The sequence below is a fragment of the Rosa rugosa genome, chromosome 4, assembly GCF_958449725.1.
Source record: "Rosa rugosa chromosome 4, drRosRugo1.1, whole genome shotgun sequence".
Classification (NCBI taxonomy): Eukaryota; Viridiplantae; Streptophyta; class Magnoliopsida; order Rosales; family Rosaceae; genus Rosa; species Rosa rugosa.
The window spans coordinates 50,832,469-50,858,191 of record NC_084823.1 but is presented as its reverse complement, the minus strand read 5'-3'; the positions used below and the strand labels follow the sequence as shown (position 1 = coordinate 50,858,191).

The 25,723-nt window shown below is 38.2% G+C and overlaps 5 protein-coding genes across 8 annotated transcripts; 1 reads left to right on the top strand and 4 right to left on the bottom strand.

Moving 5' to 3' along the window:
• Nucleotides 1–587: 587 nt before the first annotated feature.
• LOC133742160 (coiled-coil domain-containing protein SCD2-like) lies at nt 588–6,638 on the bottom strand. Its single transcript, XM_062169840.1, has 17 exons — nt 5,904–6,638; nt 5,383–5,552; nt 5,206–5,281; nt 4,996–5,037; nt 4,851–4,913; nt 4,515–4,564; nt 4,413–4,440; nt 4,239–4,313; nt 4,052–4,162; nt 3,915–3,975; nt 3,537–3,653; nt 3,326–3,444; nt 2,686–2,755; nt 2,183–2,224; nt 1,753–1,793; nt 1,483–1,621; nt 588–1,070 (listed from the first exon to the last, which is right to left on the bottom strand). Exons 1-17 carry the CDS (start codon nt 6,273–6,275, stop codon nt 922–924), a joined length of 1,725 nt encoding a protein of 574 aa, XP_062025824.1. The 5' UTR covers nt 6,276–6,638; the 3' UTR covers nt 588–921.
• A 2,265-nt stretch (nt 6,639–8,903) lies between these two features.
• On the bottom strand, nt 8,904–9,903 carry LOC133746174 (acyl carrier protein 1, chloroplastic-like). Its single transcript, XM_062174337.1, has 4 exons — nt 9,697–9,903; nt 9,524–9,610; nt 9,308–9,430; nt 8,904–9,185 (listed from the first exon to the last, which is right to left on the bottom strand). The coding sequence occupies exons 1-4, from the start codon at nt 9,766–9,768 to the stop codon at nt 9,054–9,056; spliced, it is 414 nt and encodes a 137-aa protein (XP_062030321.1). The 5' UTR covers nt 9,769–9,903; the 3' UTR covers nt 8,904–9,053.
• Nucleotides 9,904–10,201: 298 nt separating this feature from the next.
• LOC133742161 (mitochondrial phosphate carrier protein 2, mitochondrial-like) lies at nt 10,202–12,500 on the top strand. Its single transcript, XM_062169841.1, has 6 exons — nt 10,202–10,554; nt 10,819–11,180; nt 11,288–11,331; nt 11,448–11,662; nt 11,765–11,889; nt 11,995–12,500. Exons 1-6 carry the CDS (start codon nt 10,252–10,254, stop codon nt 12,044–12,046), a joined length of 1,101 nt encoding a protein of 366 aa, XP_062025825.1. The 5' UTR covers nt 10,202–10,251; the 3' UTR covers nt 12,047–12,500.
• Nucleotides 12,501–12,520: 20 nt separating this feature from the next.
• On the bottom strand, nt 12,521–14,819 carry LOC133742162 (uncharacterized). The gene is made up of 7 exons (XM_062169843.1): nt 14,670–14,819; nt 14,517–14,593; nt 14,291–14,404; nt 13,503–13,595; nt 13,148–13,192; nt 12,964–13,002; nt 12,521–12,850 (listed from the first exon to the last, which is right to left on the bottom strand). Exons 1-7 carry the CDS (start codon nt 14,779–14,781, stop codon nt 12,680–12,682), a joined length of 651 nt encoding a protein of 216 aa, XP_062025827.1. The 5' UTR covers nt 14,782–14,819; the 3' UTR covers nt 12,521–12,679.
• A 5,482-nt stretch (nt 14,820–20,301) lies between these two features.
• On the bottom strand, nt 20,302–23,637 carry LOC133743671 (uncharacterized). Of its 4 annotated transcripts, none has more exons than XM_062171677.1 (14): nt 23,425–23,637; nt 23,234–23,331; nt 23,030–23,157; nt 22,850–22,947; nt 22,684–22,767; nt 22,248–22,381; nt 22,092–22,164; nt 21,956–22,001; nt 21,693–21,802; nt 21,508–21,615; nt 21,369–21,428; nt 21,184–21,245; nt 20,704–21,016; nt 20,302–20,589 (listed from the first exon to the last, which is right to left on the bottom strand). In XM_062171677.1, the coding sequence occupies exons 1-14, from the start codon at nt 23,500–23,502 to the stop codon at nt 20,401–20,403; spliced, it is 1,581 nt and encodes a 526-aa protein (XP_062027661.1). In that variant the 5' UTR covers nt 23,503–23,637; the 3' UTR covers nt 20,302–20,400. The 4 variants fall into 4 exon arrangements, with proteins under 4 accessions (XP_062027661.1, XP_062027662.1, XP_062027663.1 ...); XM_062171678.1 differs by having other exon boundaries at nt 23,030–23,140; nt 23,238–23,331; nt 23,425–23,635; XM_062171679.1 differs by lacking the exon at nt 23,425–23,637 and having other exon boundaries at nt 23,030–23,140.
• Nucleotides 23,638–25,723: the final 2,086 nt, after the last annotated feature.

Sequence of the window (25,723 nt, the reverse complement as noted above, 5' to 3'; positions counted from 1 at the left end):
TTCCAATTGACAGAACACAGAGATCTCAAAATAAATTAATTTTTTTTTATGAATTTTATTATTTTCTAATTTTAATTTTTTTTTAAAATTGCGTTATGATTATTGAATTTTGGCAGTTCAAGAAGTGTTTAAAAATCAAAGAAAAATTTTGGTGAGAAAATTAGAACATATAATTTTGATCAAAAAATCGTGTGCTATAGTTAGGAGTTAGGACCTATAGTCCAGAAATTTGGGTAAAAATCAAGGTATTGAATAAGTTTTTTTTTTTTTTGGAGCACGTTACAGTGTCCAATTTTCATGGAATTAGGACATGAATTGTATTGAGTTTATCGCTTTTTAACTTCTTATTTTTGTTTTGCTGAGAGCAAATTAACAGTTATATTTATATGGTCCAAGTTATGTTCATTCTTTCGAAATCAGGAAGAGAAGAAATTGGGGATGGATGAGAATGAGACGGGGAATAATAAACCATTCTTAAAATAGGATCAAAATAAAACGGACTGATATGAAGATCTGTAGCATCAGTATTAATTCCCATTGAACTAGTTTGCCAACTCCCTCCTTGTCAATGTGACGGAGGGGCCTGATTACGTATTTCCTCATGCCCTATATATTCGGGGCATCCTCTTTATTCTAAAATATAACAGTGGATTCAATAAAAACATTATGTCTTCAACATTTTTCATACCATTACTGGTAACGGAACACGCCCTATATATGCATATGATTCCCAAATCTATGAAGCTATTAATTACATAAAAAAATTGGACTTGCATCCGCAATAAAATCCCATCCCGGTTATTGACCCAAAATGAAAAGACATATCTGAGTATTATACAAAAAGAGGAGAAAATAAGAAATATAAATAGAAAATTTAAAAGAAAAAGAATTGGTATAAACAACAATCCAAGGCAGCATCCATCATAATGAAGAGGTGTCGAAATCTGCAGAAGATTTGTGATTGTGATTATAAGTAATATCTGAGTTGGGATGATCGATTTCCTTGCGTGATGCTTCCCAGAGTTGCTTTTCAATTCCCAGCTTCCTCAGCTCCAATAAACCGCCCTCCACTGCCACAAGTTACCATTTGTACGTTCATTATACAATAATAAAATGGAAACGATAGTTCCCAATATGAAAACACCAGTTTTTCTTTAATTTTTTTGTTCCTGATTCAATTCCCATATCATTTCCAGACAAATTCTCCATTGTTGGATTTCAGTGCGGGACTTGAGACCATTCAACAGGTGAATCACGAATCTTGGAACAGTCTCTTACAACCCCCACTAAAATCCCACATTAGAGAAAATTCCGTCATTCACTGTCTTCACTACCAAATTATAAGCTTTACCAAAACTGGGAGGAAGTGCATGTAAGAAATAAATGGCTATATTCATAGCGAATGCGTGTCAATTAACTAAAAGAAAAATAATTAAAATTCATATATTTAGGCTTGGCGTCATCAGTAATAGTGAAGCTTACCATCCACAGCATCATGTGAAGTTGGCGACTGTGCGCTGCTACGGCTTATGCGGCTTATCCAAAACTGAAGCCTATCATCTGCTATATCGTCTTCGACACCATGTACTCTAGCTCTTCTCCAAAAGTAAGTCAGCCAAGCCTGCGCATATCAGTAGTGTTGAAAAACATGTCGACTCACATAATAAATTATCTTCTTTCAACAAAACAAATACACATCACGACAAAAAGGGGTTGGATCACGCTTTGTATATTCACGGCAAAGAAACTGACCTCTTTGAAACGAATATCATTAATCTCCTCTTCACTAAGTTCTGCAGGAAGGAAGGAAAAAAAGTAAATACTAAATAGTAATACCACACTGAATCCATCAACAAACTTGCTGTGTAAACAATGCGGGAGCCTATAACATGCATTAACTTGAAGCATCTTTAAAAAGCTTCTGAAACACAACCCAATTGAGTCCTAATAGCCGGCCAAACACCATTACATCACTTTTGGGTAAGGAGAGAGTGAAGAATATAAGGTACCATAGTATACATATGTTACAAGAAAAGTAGTTCTGAAAGGTACTGTCATAAATAGTCCAACAATTTTTTTTTCCATATGCTATGATTTGTGTGTAACAATATTTCTTCATCTTAGAATATCTGAGAGAAATCAAGATATATTTTATGACAGATCAAAGTATATCATTTCTTACCAAATGCCTCCATAAACTTGGGATCACCGGATGATTTTGAATCTGAATTACAAACAAAAGTAAAAGTAAGCTTTATTCTGAAATAGATTCTCCTATCCACAATTTAAAAAGAAAAAATGCAGAAATCTTCAGATATCTCTATGTTACAAACATGAAACAGTTTGATAGTGAAAACAAGAATGTCTGGCCACACAACATATGAGCCATACAAGATGTTATAATCAGATTGTGGACTGATTATAACAATTTCAGTAAAGTATAACATTGTCTATAATTTGGAACAATAAAAAAGAGAGACAGATATATGCATAAGAAAAATCAAACTCGGTGAATCCATTTTCTCCATAACATCTTGAGGACATCATATTAAGGAAGAATATAGTTTATAGACTCACATTGATAAATAGACAATCAGGCATGTTATACAGAGAGAGATTAAATGAAACAGTAATATCATGAATCATGTTTATGAGGAGCAAACCCAAGACAGCATTGAAAAATACCAAAAGCTGACTGCCGAATAGAATCTGGACGTCTATGTCGGGCCAATGCAAGTGCGACAGCATCCTCAACCTAAAGAAAACAGTGAATAACGGAGAGATTAGAAATATAAAAAAATAAAAAAAAATAAAAAAATCATATATGTTCACTTATATTTTTGACCTATATGTCAAAGCAAATTCAATATCCATATTATAAAGGAGTAGCCTGTCATGGATGTACTATTACCTACATGCAACACTCATTGCTCCATAGAAGAAGATTATTTTCCTAAAAGTTGAGTACAACTTCAGGGAAAAAGGGAAGGATGAGAGGTGGTGATGAGACTTCACCGCTCATTTGGTGTTAAGAATGAGAGAAGGAATTAAGGTATAAAGTATAAACATCCTCTTTGTCAGCTATTTCAATCCTCCACTTTTCAATGGATTGCAGGGAAAAAAGTATACCCTTGTCTGTTTGGACAAACTATTAAATATATGCACAGAACAGTAAAAAAAACTCTTCTTGGATGAGTGCCTCGCCCAACTCAAAGAATGAATGGTCCCCAACCCTCTCCTTCTGCTTCCACATTTCATTAATTTTCCATTAATCCATCTCTTACTGAATATATTGTCAGGGTAAACTATAGAATTAGGAACAGACCTTTAGAGAGGCTAGTTCCCTCAATCCCATTTCCACAGAAAGCATACTCTCAATATTTCCTTCCCCAGTGAGGTCACTCAAATCACGACCTAAATTACTTCTATCTGGATCATCACCACCTGCAGGACAACATCAGTACAAAACGTGAAAAACAAAATCAGATAAAAGTTATGACACAACATTTTTTGGTATAATGAATGTATCTACTAACTTTTTTCCCAAGAATCCTCCTTTGCCTTTTGTCCAGCAGAAATTATGACTTCATATGGAAGAGGAGCTAAAGACGACCAATGCTCATGCTTTGATTCTGCTATATCAGCACATATGCCTAAAAAGAATAAAAGTAAACAGAATATACAGTAAAATTTTAGTAGGAGAAGATAATTCATAGGCACATATATCTAAACATACAGTTGTGTACTCTTTCTCAATGTTAAGACTGAAACAAATCATCTTCAAAGGAATAACAGTATGTTGGAAACTAACAAATCACCATTACAGAGAAAATTGGCTCATCAAGCAGATATATCAGTTTTAAGCATCTGGTATATGCTCTTTATAGAAGGAGAAGATGGAAATAATTGAATACCATGCTGCACAGCTAAACCCCAGTAGCGAGAAAGCCAACATCTCTTGAGAACAACTTCCTCCTACAAGAAAGATGCAGTAATAAACTTACGACCATGAACAGCTAAACAAAAACCTCACTCGAGTCAGAAAACAAACCATCTCTTCTTGAGTTAAAATCATTCTTTGCGTCTTTGAGCGAAGAGTGTTTGCTTCAGATTCTGCTTCTCGGAGCTTTTCCGCTGCTGCTTCAGCACTGTCTTTTAGGTTCTGAATATAGAAAAGTAATTATAAGCAACTCCTGAAGATATTACAGATTAACTTAACTGAGATCGAAAGCGATTACCTCAACTTCTGAATGAAGAGTGGCAATTTCCTTATCTTTCCCATCCTCGTTTTGTCTTGCAGCGTCTAGAGCAGCCTGTGAAATAAATGCTTTGTTGTATAAGAAAAACCACTGAAGGAGCTCATATGACCATAAATGCATCTATTCCAAACCTATTTTAATCTCCCCAATTACCTGTCTTTGACGCAAATTTTCTTCCTTCCTGCAGGTGAATCATTCAAATAATCAGAACCAAGACATCAAATAAAAACGGAACAGATGCAAAACAACTTTTACCTGCTCAATAATCTGGCTTCCAGGGATACACCTTCTCCTAGTGTTGCAACCTGTTAAAGAAGAATTGAACATGAACATAGCTCAAAAAGTAGCACGGCCTTCTTTATTTCAAACTTGAGCTCATACAGTCACAAGCATATGCAATAAAAAGAAATATTTAATACTAAACTACGAGAGAATTCATCTTTACTGGAAAGAAACTTCACAACCAGACCTGCAAGTCTGCAACAATAGCTACCTTAAGTCTTAACTATGACAAAGGCACAGCCTTAAACTGATTTGGATCACTTGATTCGCAAGCTAAGAAAATACAAAATAAATATAGAAACATCATACCTGTTTCTCAAGCTCCTTAGCTCTGGCTTCTGCTTGTTCCCACCTTTCTTCAGCGCTTCGGAGCTGTACAAAATGCTCAGGCATAAGTATTACAAATATTAGATATGAATTATTTGCACTTATGGGGTTTGCAAGAAGGGCACACCTTGTCAAGAATATTCTCGTTTTCTTCTTGTACCATATCAAGCTGCAATTACAAGACATGTTAGTTTCAATAATTGCTCCAAAATCCAAACCTTTCACAAGATACCAAACTTAAAATGGCAGTAACTATCTAAGTGCATCCTTGAAAGTATATAATTTTAATTTGTCTGCACTAGTTCTAAACAAAAATTGATGGCTGACAGTGGCATACTTCATCACGTAGAGCAGCAACTTCACGTTCATCTCCTGGGGCTTGTGAGTTAAGCTGTCCAATGTCCCGCGTAAACCTGTGCCAATAACATATTATATATAGAAAGAGCTACATAAACTTCAAAAACACCAACTAGCTAGAACAACTTAAGCCAGAGAGATATTTATAGGTACTTGCCTTTTATCTCTGTTTCTATTTGAAGGAGGATCAACTGGAGGTATGGATGCTGGAGTCCTAATAGAGGTCTTGCTGGCTGGCACTACAGTCCCTGCACGAAGCGACACTGCAGATCTTCCTGTTGATGCCGAACGAACTGAAGTAGTATGCTCTACAAAGTTCCGAGGAAACTAATTACAATACAAGAATCACAATTAGCCATAATGTAGCCACAATCGAATTTACAAAATTAACAATGCATCTTTCAATGGAAACTATGACAAGAATCAAAATCACAGGATATAAGGAACACTCCAATAAACTCTGAGAGCTCCAAAATCATGTTCATACTTCTTTCACTCTAATTCATTCAAAAACGGATTCAGAGTAGCTATCCATCAGATCTCAAAATAAACACCAGAATTGAACAAATGCTCTGAAAGCAAACTCGGTTTCAACACAATTCAAATCATTCAGCATCCTAACCAACCTACATCAGATTCAAAAGCGGCATCGTAATTTAAAACAGGTTCGGAAATTACCGCCGGAGACGGAGATCTAGTAGGCCGAGTCGTGGAAATCGCCGGAAGACCACTCCCGCCGTTATTGGCGCCATTGCTGGAGTAAGAAGACGGCGCATGAGGCGGCTGGCCAGGGAATCGGAACCCGAGATCATCGTCGTCGTCGTCGTCGTCGTCAACCGTCGTCTGCGACGCCATGACCTGCGCAAGCCGCTGCGCGGCGGCTTTGGCGGCGAAGTTCTGGTTCCGCTTGACGGTGGAAAATCCAGTCGCGGAAGGATTGAGCCGCGACTGAGGGTGCGCCGGCGACATCGCCGGAGATGAGCCTGGGCTGCTGGAACCTCCGCTCCACTGGCGCGAGTACACTGGACTCGCAGGTCTCCTCCGATCCATTATATACAGGTTGTGTGGATTTCAGTGTAGCATGGAGTAGGGATTGTGAGGAAGCTTAGATTTTAACGAGGGAATTGGAAGGAATATAGGGAGGGGTGGACTGAGAGAGAGAAAAGGAGAGACGGGTTTGTGTGGGGTTGAAATGGAAAATTTTAGAGGAAACGGCGGCGTTTTGCGTGTTAAGGACGTTGAAGCACGTTTCGCGGGAAGGGGGAGTGTGGTGACGTGTTGATTGAGCTGGCCGGATCCGGCGGCGGAGGCCAGGTGTTTTAGTTTTGGAGTGGGTTTTTCCGTCGGCGATTTAGGACACGTAGACTTTCCTTGGAGTGAGTCAGAAAATGACGGGGTCTACGGAACATCGACGTTCGGTGTGGGAGAGAGGTATTTTTGGGGCAACGTCTTAAAAGTATAGCTTTGGACAATTGGGATGGAAAGAGTTTTGTAAAGCAATTCCACCAACATTTGGTACATCAAAGACGAACATCTAGGGAGAATTTTGAGGCATGATTTGCATCTATAAACATCAAAAACAATATCTTTACATACGAATTTCAGAGAGAATTAGGAAGATAATTTACAAGATTTTATGAAATAATATAATTATGTTTTGACCATTTCCTCATATGATTGATGTAAAACTACCTTATAAAATCAGTCTCTACATAAAACCGGTAGTTTCCCACTTTGTGCACTTGATAAGAGAAATTTCATTTAAAAGAACATTGGTGGAGCCTCTAGTGTTTGACTTTGTTAAATGAGTTTCATTGCCAAGCATTGGTGAAACCAATTGGACTTTTATACAACCATAGGAACCGAAATTGGTCGCATAATTTGTAAAAATATAAATAATTCCAAAACAATGAAGCAAGAGCATCAATTCCGAGTTTTATTAATTTATCTTTTTTGAATCGATAGAAGTCAGTCAATCTTATAATTCAGCAAGCAGTACCAGAAACGACACATCTCTGAGGGACTGACAGAAAGAGTCGTCATTTAGGACATACAAAGCACCTATTCTAAATTAAATAGAACCTCGCATTCCCGGGTACACTCACCTTTTGAGAAACTTCATGCACCATTATTCTAACAAAAATCAAGATGCTCAGAAGCAGGTAAATAAAAGTTCAACCAAGCGTCTGGTCTTTGTGATACAATATTTGGGTTAGAAGATGACAACCCATCCTCCACTCTCCTAACTAAGGAAGCCCATAACCCAAAATTTAGGGTCCAAACCACCCAACCCCAGTCCACGGGCCAAAACAAAGCCTAAATGGCCCAAGCAAAAATTGCTAAGTGCACCCCGGCCTTTGTCAGATCACCAATGCCACCGCTTCGTGGATCCCCGCCGCAGCCTCCGACAACTCGAACAGCCTCACCAGCCAAAGCATCGACCTCCCTCTCCAGTTTATCCCCTGGAGATCGATCCAACCCCACTAGCCTCTACAGGAAGCCACGAAAACAGAAGGAGCCCTCCACGTCCCAAGCCCTAGCTGCAGTCGCCGCCCATCCTAAAGACGCGATCCCATCGTCACCACCAGAAACAAAGCTCTCCTTGTCTCCATAAAGCCAGATCTGATCACCTCCCAGATCACACAACCCATCTCTTTTAGAGACCAAGGCACCCACGCCACTACCAGTGGCACACAGATCACTCACACCGCCACCAAGAACGACCATCTCCGCAAGGGGAATAGGTAGCCTAAAGCCTGAAAGCATGCAGTGTCATCGGGGAATCCCTCCTTCACCACCAAGATTTGGACCGTAAAGAAGGGCGAGCCCTCCTTTCTAATCGAAGGTACATCGCCGCCGTCGATCGAAGGAGTAGGCCAGCGAGAAAACTCTCGAAAGAGAGGCATAGGGTATTCTCCTTATTTATCTTAACAATAGTGTCTTAGACTCTTCCTTTGCCTGGAAATTCTAAAAAAAATTGAGAATGCCAACTTTTTAAGACACTCATATAACCTACATTGTGTTTTATTGATGTCATTAAACCCAAGCACAACAAGCATATATTTTTCTTTTATCTGAAATATAACTTTATTAACTCAAAATGGGTCACATCAATTAAATTAATAAATAAGCTTACATAATTTCAAAACGTATTTCTAACTATTACTCAAATCAAACCTCAAAACCTACCTTGTATATGAAGTTTATGAACATTGAAAACTAGAACAGACACAAAGCTAGACAATTAAAATGCACCATTATGGCAACAATTAACACCCATAGAAAAGAACTTCGAGTACGTTGGTTAAATTGCTTATATACGATCTCACAAATGAACTTCAAATCTTCACATATATTTAGAGAAGGGAATAAGGTAGCAGATGCTCTAGCTAATCATGGAACATCTTTGTCGGAGCAAGTATGGTGGGATATGCCTCCTCCATTTCTCTTGTCGTTCTATGAGAGTGATGTTTTGGGTCTTCCACAGTTTAGATTTCGTTGACTTATGTTTTGCTTGTTTATTTTGGAGGTTTTGGTTAGGTCCCCCTCCATTGTCATTCGCATTTTTTTGGCTTAATAAATTAGAGTGTTAGAGAGGTTGCTCCTCTGCTATCACTCATTGCATCAAAAAAAAAAAAAAAAACACCCATAGAAAAGAAAACAGGCAACTCCAAGAAATCAAATCAAGGCATTCAAATCCAGAAATTGCAAACCAAACTCAACAAAATCAATTAAGAACGTTACAAGCTTAGCACATTTCTTCTTCCTCGCTCATAATAAATCAAGAAACTTAACAAACTCATCAATTTCTTCTGGCTAGGCTGCTAATCAAGCCTCTGTTTTCTTCTCAATAAGCTGCTCTATCAAATCAGCCGCTTCTTGAACCGTGGTTATGTTCTGAGAGTTATCCTCTTCCACGTTGATGTCAAACTCTTCCTCCAAACCCATCACTATCTCCACCTGTTCCATGACCATAATAGTAACTTCTCATCCAAACCCTCACCACATTACACATCATAATATCTATATACGTACTCAATGTGGATATCTAAGAAATTAAGAAAACTGGATATACTACTTACTGTGTCAAGAGAATCAGCACCAAGTGTTGAGAACTTGGAGTCCGGGGTGACCTCGGACTCTGCCGGCAAAGCCAGTTGCTTCCTCACAATCTCGACCACCTTTTGGACAGTCTCCGGTTTAGCCTATCCATTTATTTACATAAATTCATTACTAATACTTATTAATTAAGAGAACCCTCTTTATCAAACAATGTAGGTATTAGAATTTTAACTTACAGCGGAACAGATGTGAAAACGGGAAGTTCTCAAAGAAGTGAAGCCACTCTTCCCCCAGCCAGTAGATACCAAACTTGTCCTCGTTACCTGCAAAGAAAAGCACACATTTGGTCATAAATTTGCTGAAACAGAAATGAAATCAGTGAAATTAGGTAAACTATATTTCTTAGTACCTGGCTAGTTTTGATTGGCTGGCTTTGCAAGGATTGGAAGCTGCGGAGACTGGTAGCTGAAAGAGAAGCCATTGTTGAAGCTAGCTCAAAGATATTGGAAGTGAAGCTAAGCACAAGAACTGAGTAATCTAAAACACAGATATGGTAACAGAGAGGCAAAACTCTTCTATTGGAACAGAGCCCTATCTACTACTTACATGGCAGGGATTCCACATTCTCGTGGGTCCTTCTATAACAAGTTGCCAATTGGGACCAAAAACGGAAAAGGGCATTTCAAGCGACATGTCGTCTATAGATGGTTCCGAGACTTCTGACATCGACAAAGGAAAAGGTGTGGAACAAACGAAACGAGTTACGTCTATGCTTCCCGCGTCCTTAACCAAAAAAGTTTTGAGTCTTTGACAAGGATTTGAATCTTTGATTATTTGAACGACTAGTCGCTGGTCAACTGCGTACAGCAATGGCCTTGTTCTAATTTATGGTTATAAAAATTTTGGAGCATACATAACAAAGGCCAAAACAAGAGAACCTTCAATAATAATTGAAAGAGAGACAATGGCAGATAGTTTCACCAGTTCTCGCCAATCTCTCGTTCCGAGCTTCCTCTACTCTTCTTCAATTTCTTCGAAAAGATCGATTGATTTGGATGCCGTGACACATAGAAGTGGTACCCGTGCATCGTCACCGTTTATTTCATCATCTACGTCGTCGAAGAGGGTGGTGATTCCGTCGCCTAATGAGAAAATTGAGATGTACTCGCCGGCATTCTATGCCGCGTGTACAGTCGCAGGAATGTTGGCCACCGGACCCACCCACACGGCTGTCACTCCTATTGATCTGGTCAAGTGTAACATGCAGGTACTACCCTAATTATACATCCCTAAGCTTTTCTTCCTCTGTTCTTGTACCAACGATGTTAGGCTGATAGGCAAAGTTATCAAATAGTTCTAAATAAGTAATTGTAGTGTGGATCGATCCAAATTTTTGGAAAATGTCATTGTAATAATCACTCAAGTTTAGAAGTTCTTTTTCCAAACTAAACATATCATTTTGTGAACAAATTAGAAATGGCGTAGCCAAGTAGAGATTCTTTCTTCACTAGTTGTGTTGATGATGATGTAGATTAACCCGGCAAAATACAAAAGTGTCATCTCTGGATTTGGAGTTATGTTCAGGGAGCAAGGAATTAGAGGTTTCTTTAGGGGTTGGGCGCCCACTTTGATTGGTTACAGTGCTCAGGGTGCCGGCAAGTACGGCCTCTACGAGTTCTTTAAGAAGTACTATGCAGATATTGCAGGGCCTGAGTATGCAGCCAAGTACAAAACCTTGATCTATCTCGCAGGTTCTGCATCTGCTGAAGTGTTTGCTGATGTTGCCCTCTGTCCTATGGAAGCTGTCAAAGTTCGAGTCCAGACTCAGCCGGGGTTCGCCAGAGGTTTGTCAGATGGGCTACCAAAGTTTATCAAATCCGAAGGCGCTCTCGGGTATGAATATATAATGTTACTCAGAATTGGCACTAGCTTGTTGTATGTAGTAATGCATGGAATGCAAGAACTTTGGTTTGATAATTACTGCTTTGATTGTCTTACAGGTTGTACAAAGGGATTGTTCCTCTTTGGGGACGCCAAATTCCTTGTAAGTTATGCTTCTCTATCCGTCACAGTCTAGCAACATAACATGATCATGCTCGTTAAGATTCATTATCTTCTGGAGTTATTGCTGATAACAATTACTTGGTGGGTTTTGTACAGATACAATGATGAAATTTGCAACTTTTGAGAAATTTGTCGAGCTCACTTACAAGCATGTGATCCCAACACCGAAAGAGCAGTGCAGCACACCCTTGCAGCTCGGAGTGAGCTTTGCGTGTGGATATGTGGCTGGTGTGTTCTGTGCTGTTATTTCACACCCTGCTGATAACTTGGTGTCTTTCCTCAACAATGCCAAGGGGGCAACTGTTAGTGATGTGAGTCCTGTTAATGCTCATATATATAAGCATTAAGTAGCCTCATAGTTGTACTTGGTCATCTTTTGTTAATGTGCCAATTTTAATTGATGTATGTTGCAGGCTGTGAAGAATCTAGGAGTGTGGGGTCTGTTCACCCGGGGTCTTCCTCTTCGTATAGTCATGATCGGAACCCTTACTGGAAGCCAATGGGGTATCTATGATGCCTGCAAAGTTTTCATGGGCGTGTAAGCTTTCGAACCCTTCATTTTTTTCCGTGTCTCTTCTATGTTATATCCTAATCCTATGCTTTCAAGACTTCATATTTATGGGGCATAATTGTTCTATTTCAGGCCGACTACTGGCGGCGCCGCTCCTGCTGCCACTGAGCTTGCCAATTCTTGAATCCAAAACTGATGGATGTCAAACTCCATTCTTTTAGTTCAAGGAATTACAAACTATCAAAAGACTTCATACTATCAATTCTACAAGTAGTCATTTTTTATTTTTTGTTACTTTTTTTGTAAAATTATCATCTCAGTTGGTCAAAAACAAAGAAGGCAGCAGATTATATTTATCAGGGATTATGCGGAAAGCCGAGTTTCTGACTTCTGAGGTTGGCATCAAAAGCTTTAGGCTCTCTTCTGTTCTGCCATAGGGAGGGCATGCTGGAACAACATGTTCAGTTCCTGGTTTGCCTAGGAACATAATTCATTGGGAAAAGGCCTTTTCCCAATGAATTATGTTCTCATGAGGAGTTTGAGTGCAACGTAGCCGGCAACTTCTTAACCAGAAGAAAAGATATTGTCAAATAAAACCTTCATATATTAGAAGTTATTAATCTCAACTCATTACTACATTATGTTCTTTCAATCACAATAACAACCCTTCCACATGCATTGCAATCCACTACATTACATCAATCAATCCAGCAACATGGCCGCTGCTAATATTTATATGTTCGATCTTATTGTTAGTTTAAACTAACTTTGACTAATTAGGCTAATCTTTTATAACAATCCCGTAAATAACAACAATTCACATCAACAAAGCTTGAAGCCTTCTCTCCACATTAAGCATATCTTTCCTCACGTTTAAGCGACTGACAATAGTTGCAGGATTCACATTTTCAACATAACACCTTTCAACGACCATTCTGACCACCTTTACATGCTCAAGTGAAGTTCCCGCGGCAGTCACAGTGTTTCCCTGTTCATTGGCACATGTTAAAAAAAAATTAATTCATAGTATAGACAAGAAAAGTAAGTGCACAATGTATAATGTATAATGTATCAGAATCACACAGGAATTGTAACCCTTACGTTAACATACAGATGACAACTCATCAGGCATGCAAGGTCCTGCATCCAAATTATATTGTTAGCAGAGAGAATTAACCATGGTAAGTACCTACTAAAAGTGAAGATAAGGAATGCCTATTTATCCTTTCATTCCCTTTTCCATTTGTGTAGAAGATCGAAAGACATAATATAGGACTTTATGTACCTTTAGGTTTTCCAAGAATCTGGTCCTCTGTTTAGCAAATCGCTCCTGAAAGGAAAAAAGAAAAAAGTAGAGATTAGACAATGAGAGAGCTTCTATTACGGAGAGAATAAGGGCAGTTATGCAGCAGAGCAACTATGTGAACTGTGAAGGCTCATATAGCTCATATTATTTCCATTCTAACCTGTTTCACTAAACGATAACTCAACTCTAAACCTTTTAAATCACCAAACTAATTACATTTTAAAAATTAAAAGGCATCACGAATGCACAACTAGAGGAAAGGCTTAAATGTTACTTTATTAAGTTCAGCAAAGAATTTGAAAGACAGCAGCTAAGAAGAATATGCAATACCCACCTTCTTGATCCCATGTATTGCGGCAAGCCCACCTTCTTGATACCCAGTTTTGATGTGGTCATGATGCATATAGCCATTCAGTATATTAATTACCTGAAATAAAAACGTTATGAACTCGAATCAGAAAAAGAAAAATGTGCAGTTTGCTACACAAAAGAGCAACATAAACATAATTTCTTATTTCAAATGCTTACGTACATTAATGTGTTGAATCAACCAAAAACAAATACAAGCGTGATTACTATTCGCCCTGAAAATACTGCTTACATGCTGTTGCCCTCTTAGATTAAAGATTGCAGTCAATGAACGAGAATAGACACCTTATTCAAAACACTGTAAATATCTATAGGTTTGAGACTTTGGGGAATAACTATAATGTCGCCTACCATGGGTCAACAATTCTTCAAGTAAAAATAAAGCTGGGTGTTCTCAATAGAAAACCAATTGCAACACACACTGGCTTTTCAATTTGTTCACTAAATACGTAGAACTGCAAGTGAGAAGGTTTATATTCTTTTGTTAAATAAAACTGGAAGAAAGTTAGAAGTAGTCAAGTAGAAGACGACCACGTCTTAGAGAAACTGTAATTATTCTGCATTTTTAATTCTATACACTACATTCGGATGACTTGAACATGTCATGCACTCGAATCCCTAAAAAAAAACACAAAACGCTGAACAATGAAAGAAAAAAAAATCAATTGTAAAAGAAATGCTTGTAAACATATAGACACATGATATTTTAATTAAAAACGCGAATTATAGAATAAAAGGATGTGTGAATTGTACCACATATGTCGGAACAATAGTTTTGGACAGAAGCACAATAATCTCCCTAGCCCTGTGAATGATGTCTGGATCTTCGGTCCTTGGGGTGGTTGAGACAGTCATGTAAAGCTCAGCCTGACCATAATTTGACATAGCAGAATCTCGTAATTCATAAACCACTGATTAATGTAAACCAGAGTATAATTAACAAAGCTAGCTAGGTGTAGAACAAATTTCTTATGCATACCAGATTGAGTGTGTAAGAAATTCCATGCTCTTGTAAAGCCGATTCCACCTGTGGCCAAGCATCTTTCAACTTTGGTACTGCACAAAACAATTTATGTAAGTCGTAAGGAAAGTTAACTAGCTATATATGATCGTCGAATTGTATGTGACTCACTGTGGTATTTGGAGAATGACTCGGTGAAGGAGGTCACTTCAGACTTTTCCAACTCCATGTGGTCGGAGATAGGACACAGCATCTCCGATTTGTGACCGGCGCAGATCTCCATCGTCGCTCGGAGCCTCTCGCGGTTTTAGTTGTAGCAGTGAGGGGGATTATACAGGGAGGTAAATTGTTGATTATGGATTGGGCCTTGGGCCACAATTTCTTTAAAAGCAAACTTAGGATTGAAGATTTCCCAAGCAAATGGGGAAAAAAATCTCAAACCCTACGGCCCGTTTGTTTAGCAGGAATATCAAAATAGGAAAAATGATTTACTTTCCTTTCCAGACCTATATGAAATGGAATATATTTTAATATTTCCATGTGGATGTTTGGAACATCACTGAAAATTAAATTATGAAATTAATTTTTGATTCCTATTGTAGTGTTTGGTAAGTCATAAGAATAAAATATAAAATTAATTTTCAATAACGCTCTTTTACTAATTAAAGTACAGATATGACATCAACTTATAAGGAATATTGGTGAGGGAATATAAATTTTTTAGAGGAATAATTAATGTAATTTTGTCTTTGACAGTGAGAAATGGAAATAGAATACCACCTCTGACTAGGTAATTTTATTCAGGCTTTATGAGGGAGTCAATTTCCAGTCAGATCTCATTTTTTATTTCATTTCCAATTTCTAATTACAAACAAACGACACATCTGAATGGAAAAGGAAATTAATTCTCATTGCTGTCATCCAAACAGGGCCTACGGGATGGTTGATTTCTCAATAATTAGGAATCAAGATGAACCAAGAGATTAAGATTTAATACACTCTCTTTTTTTTCTTTTCTTTTTTTTCTTTTTAGTTCAGAGCAAGACATCTTTTAGGGCATTTTTTATAAAACTTTGTTAAATTATTCGTACAAAAGAGAGTTATATTTATCAGATGGAAGTGGTCAACTATTTTTGGATCCCTCATTAAGGTGATTAACTTGATCATTATTTTGGCGGTAAATATCGGTCAAGAAAGTGACAATTATTACGGCCTTAAGTACATAATAATTGTCATCATAAGTGCGTAAATAAATGCGACCATAAAAGCGGGAGTAATGGCGGGTTGTCCTCCAAGTAAGTCATCGTCTATATAAAGGCAGCCCGACGACAAGGTAAACCATCTCATTCTGACTCTTTCTACTCCATTACTAAGAAACGTACTGACTTAGGCATCGGAGAGTTTTCTGCAGGTACCCCCCCTCCTCCTTGAGCCACGGTCAAACTTCGAGTTAACGCTCAAATGAAGCTTATAGATCGTTCCTGGTCAGCTCCCGCTCCAGTCCGCATTCATTGGCAATGACGAAATCCAATCCCTGAACAAACGTGCCCCGAACCTAATCCAAGATCCAAACTTGCCTCTGAATGACTAGATGTAAAGACTGAGGTAGCGGTGAGGCTAGCGAGGGTGCTTGCCAAACCAACAGAGTAACAAACGCGAGAGCCGGCGGCGCCACCAACGAAGGCTTAAACATACCTCTCACCGAGGGGGCATGCGGCATACTGATTGGATGAATAATTGGAGGAACCAGTACATGCCAATCCAAGGATGCATCCAGATCGTTCCCGGTCAACTCCCACTCCTGTCCGCATTCATTGGTGAGTCAATATCCTCTATGGAATTTTTCGTCACCAACAAGTGGCGCCGTTTTTGGGAACCACTTTTTCCTAAAAAGTGATGGCGGGAGCTGCACCTCAGGAAATCTCATTTCTATCACTAAGGACTAGGAGTGATAAGCCCTAAAGAGACAAAAGTTTGGATAACGTAAACTAGCGTTCCTTTTTTTTTTAGTAATCATATTTCTAATTTTTGCTTCCTTTTATATTTGAAATATATTGTGGCCGGTGTTTCCGAATTGTATGTGTAAGGCTGGTGGCCAAAGTAAATAACTCTTTACCTCGAGGAAAGAATCGAGGCGGCCAAGGCCTAAGGAAGAATCGAGGGGGCTAGGGCCCGAGGAAAGATTCAGGACGACCAAGGCCCGAAGAAAGATTCGGGGCGGCCAGGAAAGCCAGGGCCCAAGGAAAGAATCGGGGCGGCCAGGCCTCGAGGAAATATTCGAGGCAAGATTTGACGCAACAAGGGATCTAGAATTTTCCTCTTAGGACTAGTATCCAAAGAGAAAATTTAGGGGCATTGTGGGAGTGATCAACTATTTTTGGATCCCTCATTAAGGCAATTAACTCGATCATTATTTTGGCAGTAAATATCGATCATGAAAGCGACAATTATTAAGGCCTTAAGTACGCAGGTCGAGGTGCCTATAATACTACTATATAAACCAGACCAGACATAATAGGGGGTTTGATCTATATATCACACGCTCTAAAGAAGTAGAAAGTATTGAGTTTGACAAACCCTAGCTAAGTTTCATTCTTATGGTCTCACTTTTCACTCAATATCTACTCATTTCGGTTGATAGCTTAGTGATCATGGCAGAGCAAGAATATGTTCCTCCAGCTGATTCTGTAGCCAGTTGTACGCAGAGTCGTACTGCTCAGCTAGGGTTGTTGTTGTTGTTGTTGTTAAGGTTGAACCAGAGGCTGCCGCTCTGGCGTTGGCCGCTAATGCTCATGCGGTGGCTAACGGCATGGTGGAAGCTAATGCTGAGGCAATGGGAGTGCTGGATATCCAGCAGGAACAGGAACCGGGTCAGGATTTAGTAAATGCGGTTGGAAATGCTCCAGGGCAAGGCATTATCTCAGATACGGAGTCCAACGATTCCATAGCGATACAGATGGAAAGAGATGACTGCAGGGGCAACCCCTACGCCCATGGTGAGAAATTTTAAAAATTGACCTAGTTTAGATCTTTAAGTTGGTTTTTAACCTTGTTTTCCAAAATCATTATAAAATAATCATATGGTAAGTGAAAATATCATTATCCTTCAATTAATTCTAATGACTCTATCTTCAACACCTCATCTTCCTCCTTTTTTTTTTCCCTTTCAGCTCATCTTTTTACTTCTGTTGTTATGCTTCATTTGCATTTACTCCCTATACAATACGGATAACCATCATTCTCAACTTCCCCACTCTCACTATCTAAGTAGATGAACTTTCGAGTGAATGAATGAAGGAAAAAAAAAATTAACAGTGAATGAAAATTTTTTTTTCTATTTGAACGAGCGAACAAACGAACAAAACTTTACAATTGAATGAATGATAAAAATTACCCACCGAATAAATAAATGAATGAAAAATGAGCTTTTTGTAACTTCTGGATATCTCCTAGAATTTTCTTTCCACCAATCCAACAATTTTTTTTCATTCATTCGGTGTGTAGTTTTTTTCAATCATTCAATTGAAATTTTTTGTTCATTCGTTCACTCATTCAAAAATTATTTCATTACTTTTAAATTTAGTTTTCCTTCATATTCGCTCGAAAGTTTATTCGCTTAGATGATGAGGGTGTGAAAGTTGAGGAGGATGGTTTTATCCGTATTGTATAAGGAGTAAATGAAAATGAAAATTAAATAACAATAGAAATAAAAAGATAAACCGAAAGGAGAAAAAAATGAGTAGTTATATATACACATCCCTCTTTTCTTAATACACATCCCTTGACATTTTTTGCCACTTTTTCTCTAATTTTTCCTCTTTTACCCTTCTCTTTCCTTTACATATATAGACAACACAACCTATTGTCTTCCTCTCTTTTTTTCTCTTTCCACCCCAGCACTATTTTCTGCTTTTAAATTTTTTTTTATTTCATGATTGATTACTGAATTTCTTCCGATTCAATGTTTTTATGCTGGTCTTTTGATCTAAAAATTCTTGCAATGCTCAAGTCCCCATTGCATGCCTTTTGTTTATTTCACACTATTCTTGTACGTACTGTAATAGAAACAATTTTTAGGGTTTGAGCTACACTTGAAGTTTGGTGATCAATAAGACTACAACATATTCAACTCTTCAAGATAGATATTGTTGCATTGCATAGAGGGAACTAACAAAAATCTTTTGAATTTCTATTAGATGCTAATACTTTGATATTTAAATTCGCAAAATTCATCTTTGCAAACCATGACCTGTGAATATTGGCAATGTCAATGGATGTCACAGTGAGCAGAACCCCAACTATATATACAATACAATATTACAACCATTGTTGCCGCTCCTATACCAACATTCAAGAGATGCGCGTAACCCCCCATCCTTCTCTATTTCTCTGGCTTATCATATCCAGCAAGCATGATTGCCTGTCCGTGTTTTTGTTCTTATTAGTTTGGAAGAGGGTAAACTGGGGATTTAAAATTGTACAAAAAATTTGGGTGTGTATTTAACAAATAGGGATGTGTATATAAAAATACTCAAAAAAAAATAGATGTTAAAGATAGAGTGATTATGAATTCATTAAAGGATGATTAAGACATTTTTATTTTTTAATAATTCTGAAAAACAAGATTAAAAACTAACTTAAAACCCAAAAATATTTAACCACGTGGTGTGGTGTGTTGGTCGAACGGCCTAGTCTGGAACCCCCAGGTCTAGCGTTCGAACCCCAACTCCATCCCGTGGCCAGCAGATTTGAGGAATCCTTTGGATTCATGCGTCTGCGGTGCAGTGGATTAGTCTGGCTTTCGCCGCAATGTCGGTGCAGGTGTCCTGGCGCTGGGATACCACTGCATGGGTGTGTGAGTTACTAACAGCTAACTACCTGATCAAAAAAAAAAAAAAACCCAAAAATATTTTTTAAAATTCTCGCCTAATTTAAAGCAAATTAATTGGGTGATATGAGGAATTTAAAGCAAATTAATGGGTGATAAGAAACGTCCATATTCTTCCTCTCTTCCCCAATAACACATGCATCGCATGAGTATAAAGCTAATAAAGCATACTTAATTTGGAGACGAGCTAAAGTTGAAGCTTTTATCAAAATGTTTTCTGTGGCTTGTAGTAATTCTTTAATTGCCTTGCTCCCTAAGGTTTCAACATGTTAAGCACTTAAATGATCAGTAAGACAACAACAATGCTAATGATCGATTACTATGTCTTTTTATGAAAGACTCGGTGAAAGTGGTGACGGCTTCTTCATTCAACCAAGAGCCAGAGATTTCCAACTCCATGTGATCATCATCGACATTTGAGTTATGCGGCTTCGATTTGTGGTGCTGTTCAAGTTTAACGAAGCCGTTACGTAGTAGAAGAAATGGAGAGTCGGAGACTTTCTCAAAAGTGAGTGCATTTTCCTATTTTCAGAATGAAGTCTTGAGCTTGTAATTCCCATCCTAATTTTAACTTGATCACAATTGCAAGCTGTGTTGGTTGCTATGGATTGGAACCGTAGTGTTTATCATGATTGTGTTGCGAATGTTTTCGCTAGTTTCGGTTCACTGGGACTGATGCTGGTGTTCATGTGTTAGCTTCCCCTCCCCATTTTCGCTCCTGGACATCTTCTCTGTGGTTGCAGCTGGTCATCTGAAGGCTACTGAACCAGAAAAAGAAAGAGGAATTCTACATTTTTCTCACTGCTCTCCATCTTTGTGAGTAACGTCGGCTTATTTTCATTTTGTTGAGATCCCATTGAATGATTCGAGTCTCTTGCAACAGAATCTCGTAGGCATAATAATAAACAAAACAAAAAAACAAAAAAACTTATTTCCCTTGTATATATTATGATTGATGTTACAAAATTTTCTCACAATCAAGCATTTCATATACGAGAATGATCAAGATCTAGTCTAAAGAGGATATATGGTATCAAACACGACTCTTGCAAAAATATGCCGAACCTCTGGCAGGCTGCCCTGAGCTAATGACTCGTAGTCAATCTTGCTTCCTTGCTTTGCCACAAATCCCAGCTTCCCACCCACTTTTACACAGTTGAAAATCTGGGAGACCCTCAAAGATAATCCCCATGGTATAAATACCTGCAGCAAATTGAGATCGAATAAAATAAGACTTGCCCTTTACATGTTCTCCTTAAACTGAGATGAAATGCAAAGACGTACACACAAACAGGAAGGGAGAAAGGTTGCACTGACCAGATCAGAAAACGGTGCTTGTGGGTACGCTGCCATGGCCTCTGAGACAATTTGCTGATCAGTCATATGATCGAGTGCCAGCCTAAAACATGCCTCCAGATCCTTAACCTCTTTACTATATGCTTCAGAGTCCAAACTCTTCGGTTCTAATAATTCATGAAAGCTACCGTCATGTGGTTTAGTGATAGTCCTGGCTATGTCCACTGCTTCTGACATATCTCCACCATTGTGAACAGCAAGGGTAAATGCAGCAACCACCAACGCATCTCGAGGCTGTTCGGAGAGTGCTTTGTGGAATGCTAAGATTGCAATCCTGAAAGTATAAACTTGTGATGAGCCTCCCTAGGTCATAGTTGTAATGATCTTGTAAGTATTTCCCTTTATCTCACATGTACACAAGAATCATGCAATTCAATCTGCTTGGATCACTATCAGATCAAACTTATTTTATTTAGCATTCTGTTTACATTAACATCTTACCATAAGCTACTGTGGCATGGCTTGTCAGGTGCAAGAAGTTTATCTAAGTTAGAAAAAAGGGACTGCAAGTGAAAACCAGAGAACAAATAAATCATTACCTTCTTAAGTCAAAGAAACTTCAAACTATAATCAGATCTTGTATAAGAATGTAATAAGTAACTGAATGATGATCAAAAGATAATTACCAAAAGCATGTTAGACCTTTTGTCTCGTCTTCGAAATCCATGGCGAACAAAATATGCTGCCTGCAATATGAAAATGTATTAAAACCTGTACTACTGTGCTGACAACTAGGAAACTCATTCAAATTTAGAAAATACATACCTGGATGGGTAGAAGTAGTTCCAGAAGTCCAAATTTCCATAATAATCGGAGGGAAGCTTCAGCAGAACCATACGCCATCATATAATGCATTTCCATGAGGATCCTTCCCTAAAGTATGAAGTACTGAATGAATAATCCAACTTGAGTGCAAAGGAAATTATAAGGTCAAAGAGCTTTTAAACTACCTTATCAAGCCTAAGAATTGAGTAGGATAAATTTTTAATAGAATTAGCTGTTTCCTTCGAAATACGGAATCCTAAACGAGCAGCAATTCTTATGGCACGTAGAATGCGAGCTGCACAGTAATTGGAATCTGATGTTAGTGTCTCCAAAAAGACGGGAAAGTGTTCAACATGTGCGCATGGGGGTGTGTGTTCTATAAAACAATGAACTAAGCTTAGCACTATCAATGTACAGAAAACACATCAAACTGCAAACATAAGCTCACCACAATCCTCTCGAAATGAACTACTTGCTGGTACAACAGTTTGGACCTAGGCCCACAGAAGATGATGTGAGGACACAAATTTTCAGCTAGTCTAAAGTAATTTAAGAAACCAAAACTTCTAAGAATAGAAGCACACTTTAGCTTTTCTAAGATCTTCTATTCCTCCCAAGTAGTCATACACTATCCTTGCATAAGGATCAAACATCAACCTGCAAGAGATGAATAAAGACTTTAAGAAATATAAAGAAGAGTGAAACTGCAACTTTCAGGTGAAAACGGTTTGATAAACAACCCGTTAATTGTAAAGTCACGCTTCAAACAATTGCTCCAACGCATAAAATCCTTGTCATCACAGCGTACAGGTTTTTTAAAATCACTTCTTGAGTTCCTACCAAAGCTTCGTGCGCTGATGCTAAAACTGGAAACCTAATACGAGCACAACAATTCAATTTAGATTAGAACTCTGTGTATGTCTGTCTGTGCATGTTTGTATAAAAGTCACGTAAGATACTAAAACAAGTAAATAAAATAAGCCTGACGTTTTAGAGATCATTACACAATTAAAAATGGGAATGAATTAAGTTTGAATTTGATGGTCCAGGATACCAGGACTGGTTACCTCTAGTTATTTACTAAGACCTTACTCACTTTATATAGAAGTAAATTTTCTATTAATGCCCATATAATTAGACAATTGAGATTTGTACATTTACAACAAAATAACCCACCTCCACTACCGTATCACCAATGTGCACATGACATATAGGAAACCGCCTTCCAACTACTTGGCACCAAGAAAATGTTCTAGTCACCTGAAAATATCATTTGCAGATACTACAAGCTAGAACTTATGACATCAAAAACCAACTTTCAAATAACGTTTCAGAGCAAAACCTCTCTCAATTCAGCTGAAGTTAAAATGTCAAAGTCCTTTGGCGTGCGTTTTAAGATAAGATCCCTTACACAACCTCCTACAAGGTATACCTCAAACCCTGCAACAGAACATAAAATGACAAAAGCAAAAACTAGTGCCAATGCAATTCAACACCATTTAAAACACAAGTCAATGCTCACCCTTTCGCTTTAGCCCATTCAAAACCTTTCGGGTCGGCTTGTCAATCATAGAACTACTAATCCCAACCTCTTTCGAATTCAGCTTCTTCCACTGTGGTGCCTTCCCATCTCCTTCATCCCAACAAAAACTAAATGTAAGCTTTACAACCCATTTGAAATTCCAAACTACAATACCCAAAATCCAAAAACATGAAAGTTCAAAACTTGCTCATTCCACTGGCCGAATCATTGGTCTTGTTGTCCTTAGAGCGACCCTCTTGCTCATCAATCGCCTCCATGGCCGCAACCAAGTTCAATTGAACCTGAATTGAATTGAATTGAACCTAAAGCTCAAACGAACGCAATACACAAAATTCATTGCCGAAATGTAAAAACAGAGGCGCCTGCGAAATTACCTTGCCAATGCATTGAAAGGTGGGAGTGCGGAGGTTGAAATTGGGTCGGCAAGCAAACCCTAAACTTGAAATCGCCATTGGTGAGCTGAATCATTCGCTGTGGGGGTTTTAGATGCAGAGCTTAAACCCTAAAAGTCTGAGGTTCACTGGAAATTGTGTAGAAGATTAAGTTGGATGAGCTAGGCTGCATGGACTATTACTCACAACAAATCTAAGTATTGGGCCTCACCAGAAGTGAAGTAATATTATTGGGATCAGTCCAGCAGTTTCGGGCCAGTTTCTAATGATCCTAACAACTTATCCATGTATGCAATTTTGAGTTTTCTCCACTACTCCCAAATCCGAGGTCTCCGAATTTCAAGGAGCCTCGGATTTTTTTTTTTTAATTGAGATCACACGATTCCTCAAAGATTTTCTAGGCCCAGAAACTAATTCGTGCCAGGGGATAAGAGTAGTGATTGTATGGTCCGGAATTACTATGTGTTTGTAATTTCGATCAGTAAGACGACGACGACATGTGCATTCAAGGGGCAAGAAGAAACAAATAAAGAAAAATGGATCAATAACCAGCAAAGCAATGTCATATCGTCCAATCAAAATATCAAGAACCATAGACACATGGTAGTCCGGAACTACTGAATAATTTTTTTTTGAGATAAAATAATTGGGGTGGTGGGACAAATTGATGAAAGATTCATTCCCTATTTTAGTATATATTAACACAAGCTAGGTGATCTCTGCGGGGTTGATGAACAGTACTTTTGGTGTCTTTTTGAGAGTTCTCATATTGCCCATGGTGTCGATCAATGTAGAATAGGAAATGGTGGAGAGAAGGGAGAAGAAAGAGAAATACTTTTTTTTTTTTTTTGATGATGATTGAAAAACAAAACAGAAATTAGAAAACAAAACCACACGCCACACCCCTCCCAGTTGATCCAACTGGAACGTTGGGGACACAGAAAGGGGCAAACAGAAAAACCCGACAGAAGGATTATGGGAAGTATACGCTGCCGAAACTAGATGGTCCGCAACAAAATTAGTCTCGTGATACACATGTCCGAAGATTACTGACCAGAACTATAGCAAAAGCGCCTTAATATCCTGTAATAATGTTTTAATGCGCCACGGAGTCTGACAACTGCCTTGAACACAGTCCATTAATAACTTGGAATCGCCCTCCACAATAATGTCAGAATGATGCTGAAGTAAGGCTATATGGAATCCATCTCGAAGAGCCGTGGCTTCCGCTACCAACACTGACACATTGCCAATCTTTCTATTAGCTGCAAAAAGAGGGTTACCATCCTCATTGCGAATAAAATCTAATAGTAGCCAAACCATTCCTGACAGAACCGTCAAAATTCAACTTCACTTGATTTGTATTAGGGGGTTGCCACTTAATATGAAAGTATTTTGAAATCTCTGTGTGATAGAACCTGGGATTGGCCTTCAAATAACTAGAGCTCAAAACATAAGCTTGCAACACACACGAAGAAGGAGATATATTGATATTCTTAAAAATTAATTTATTTTTGCTGTGCCAAATGGCCCAAGCAGTGTAGAGACTTGAAGCAAAATGATATGAAGACAAATAAGAATTATTTATGGTCAAGCCAGTCTAAAAAAGATCAATTTCAAGGCAAAGGATTTAAAGTATGAGCCAAGGACCAAACCTGAACTGCAAAAGAACAACACATAAATAAATGGTCCATGGACTCGAAAGAACTATCACAAAAAGGACATAATGGAGAAATGTTATGGTTATAGATAGAAAGTTTATCTCGAGTTTTAAGATGCGAATTAAATTCCAGGCAAAACAAACACAAAAGCTTCATCTCTGTTGCACAAGGTCTTCGGTCAAAACGCAGGTCTTCGGTCAAAACGCAGGTCTGTATGAGATTTTATGGACTCAAATCGGGTTTTGTTAAAAAATAATAATTAAAAAAAAAAACATTTTTTATTGTACTGGTAAATTCCCTACCATTCCAATATTAGCACGTTGCAATCCACTAATCACAAATTGTTGCACATAGGAACCTTCCTTACTTTTTAAAAGTTTCCATCAAAATCGTTAATTAATGATATGATATGATATACCTTTTACAAACTCAATCAAAGTGTCCATTTCCATTAGGTTTCACAAATAACGAAGAAGAAGAAGAAGAAGTAGGACCACATCCTAAGCAACTCCGCAACTATGTATATTTTCTTTTACAAACTCAATCAAAGTTTCCATTTCCATTAGGTTTCACAATAAGAAGAAGAAAAATAGGACCACATAAGCAACTATGTATATTTT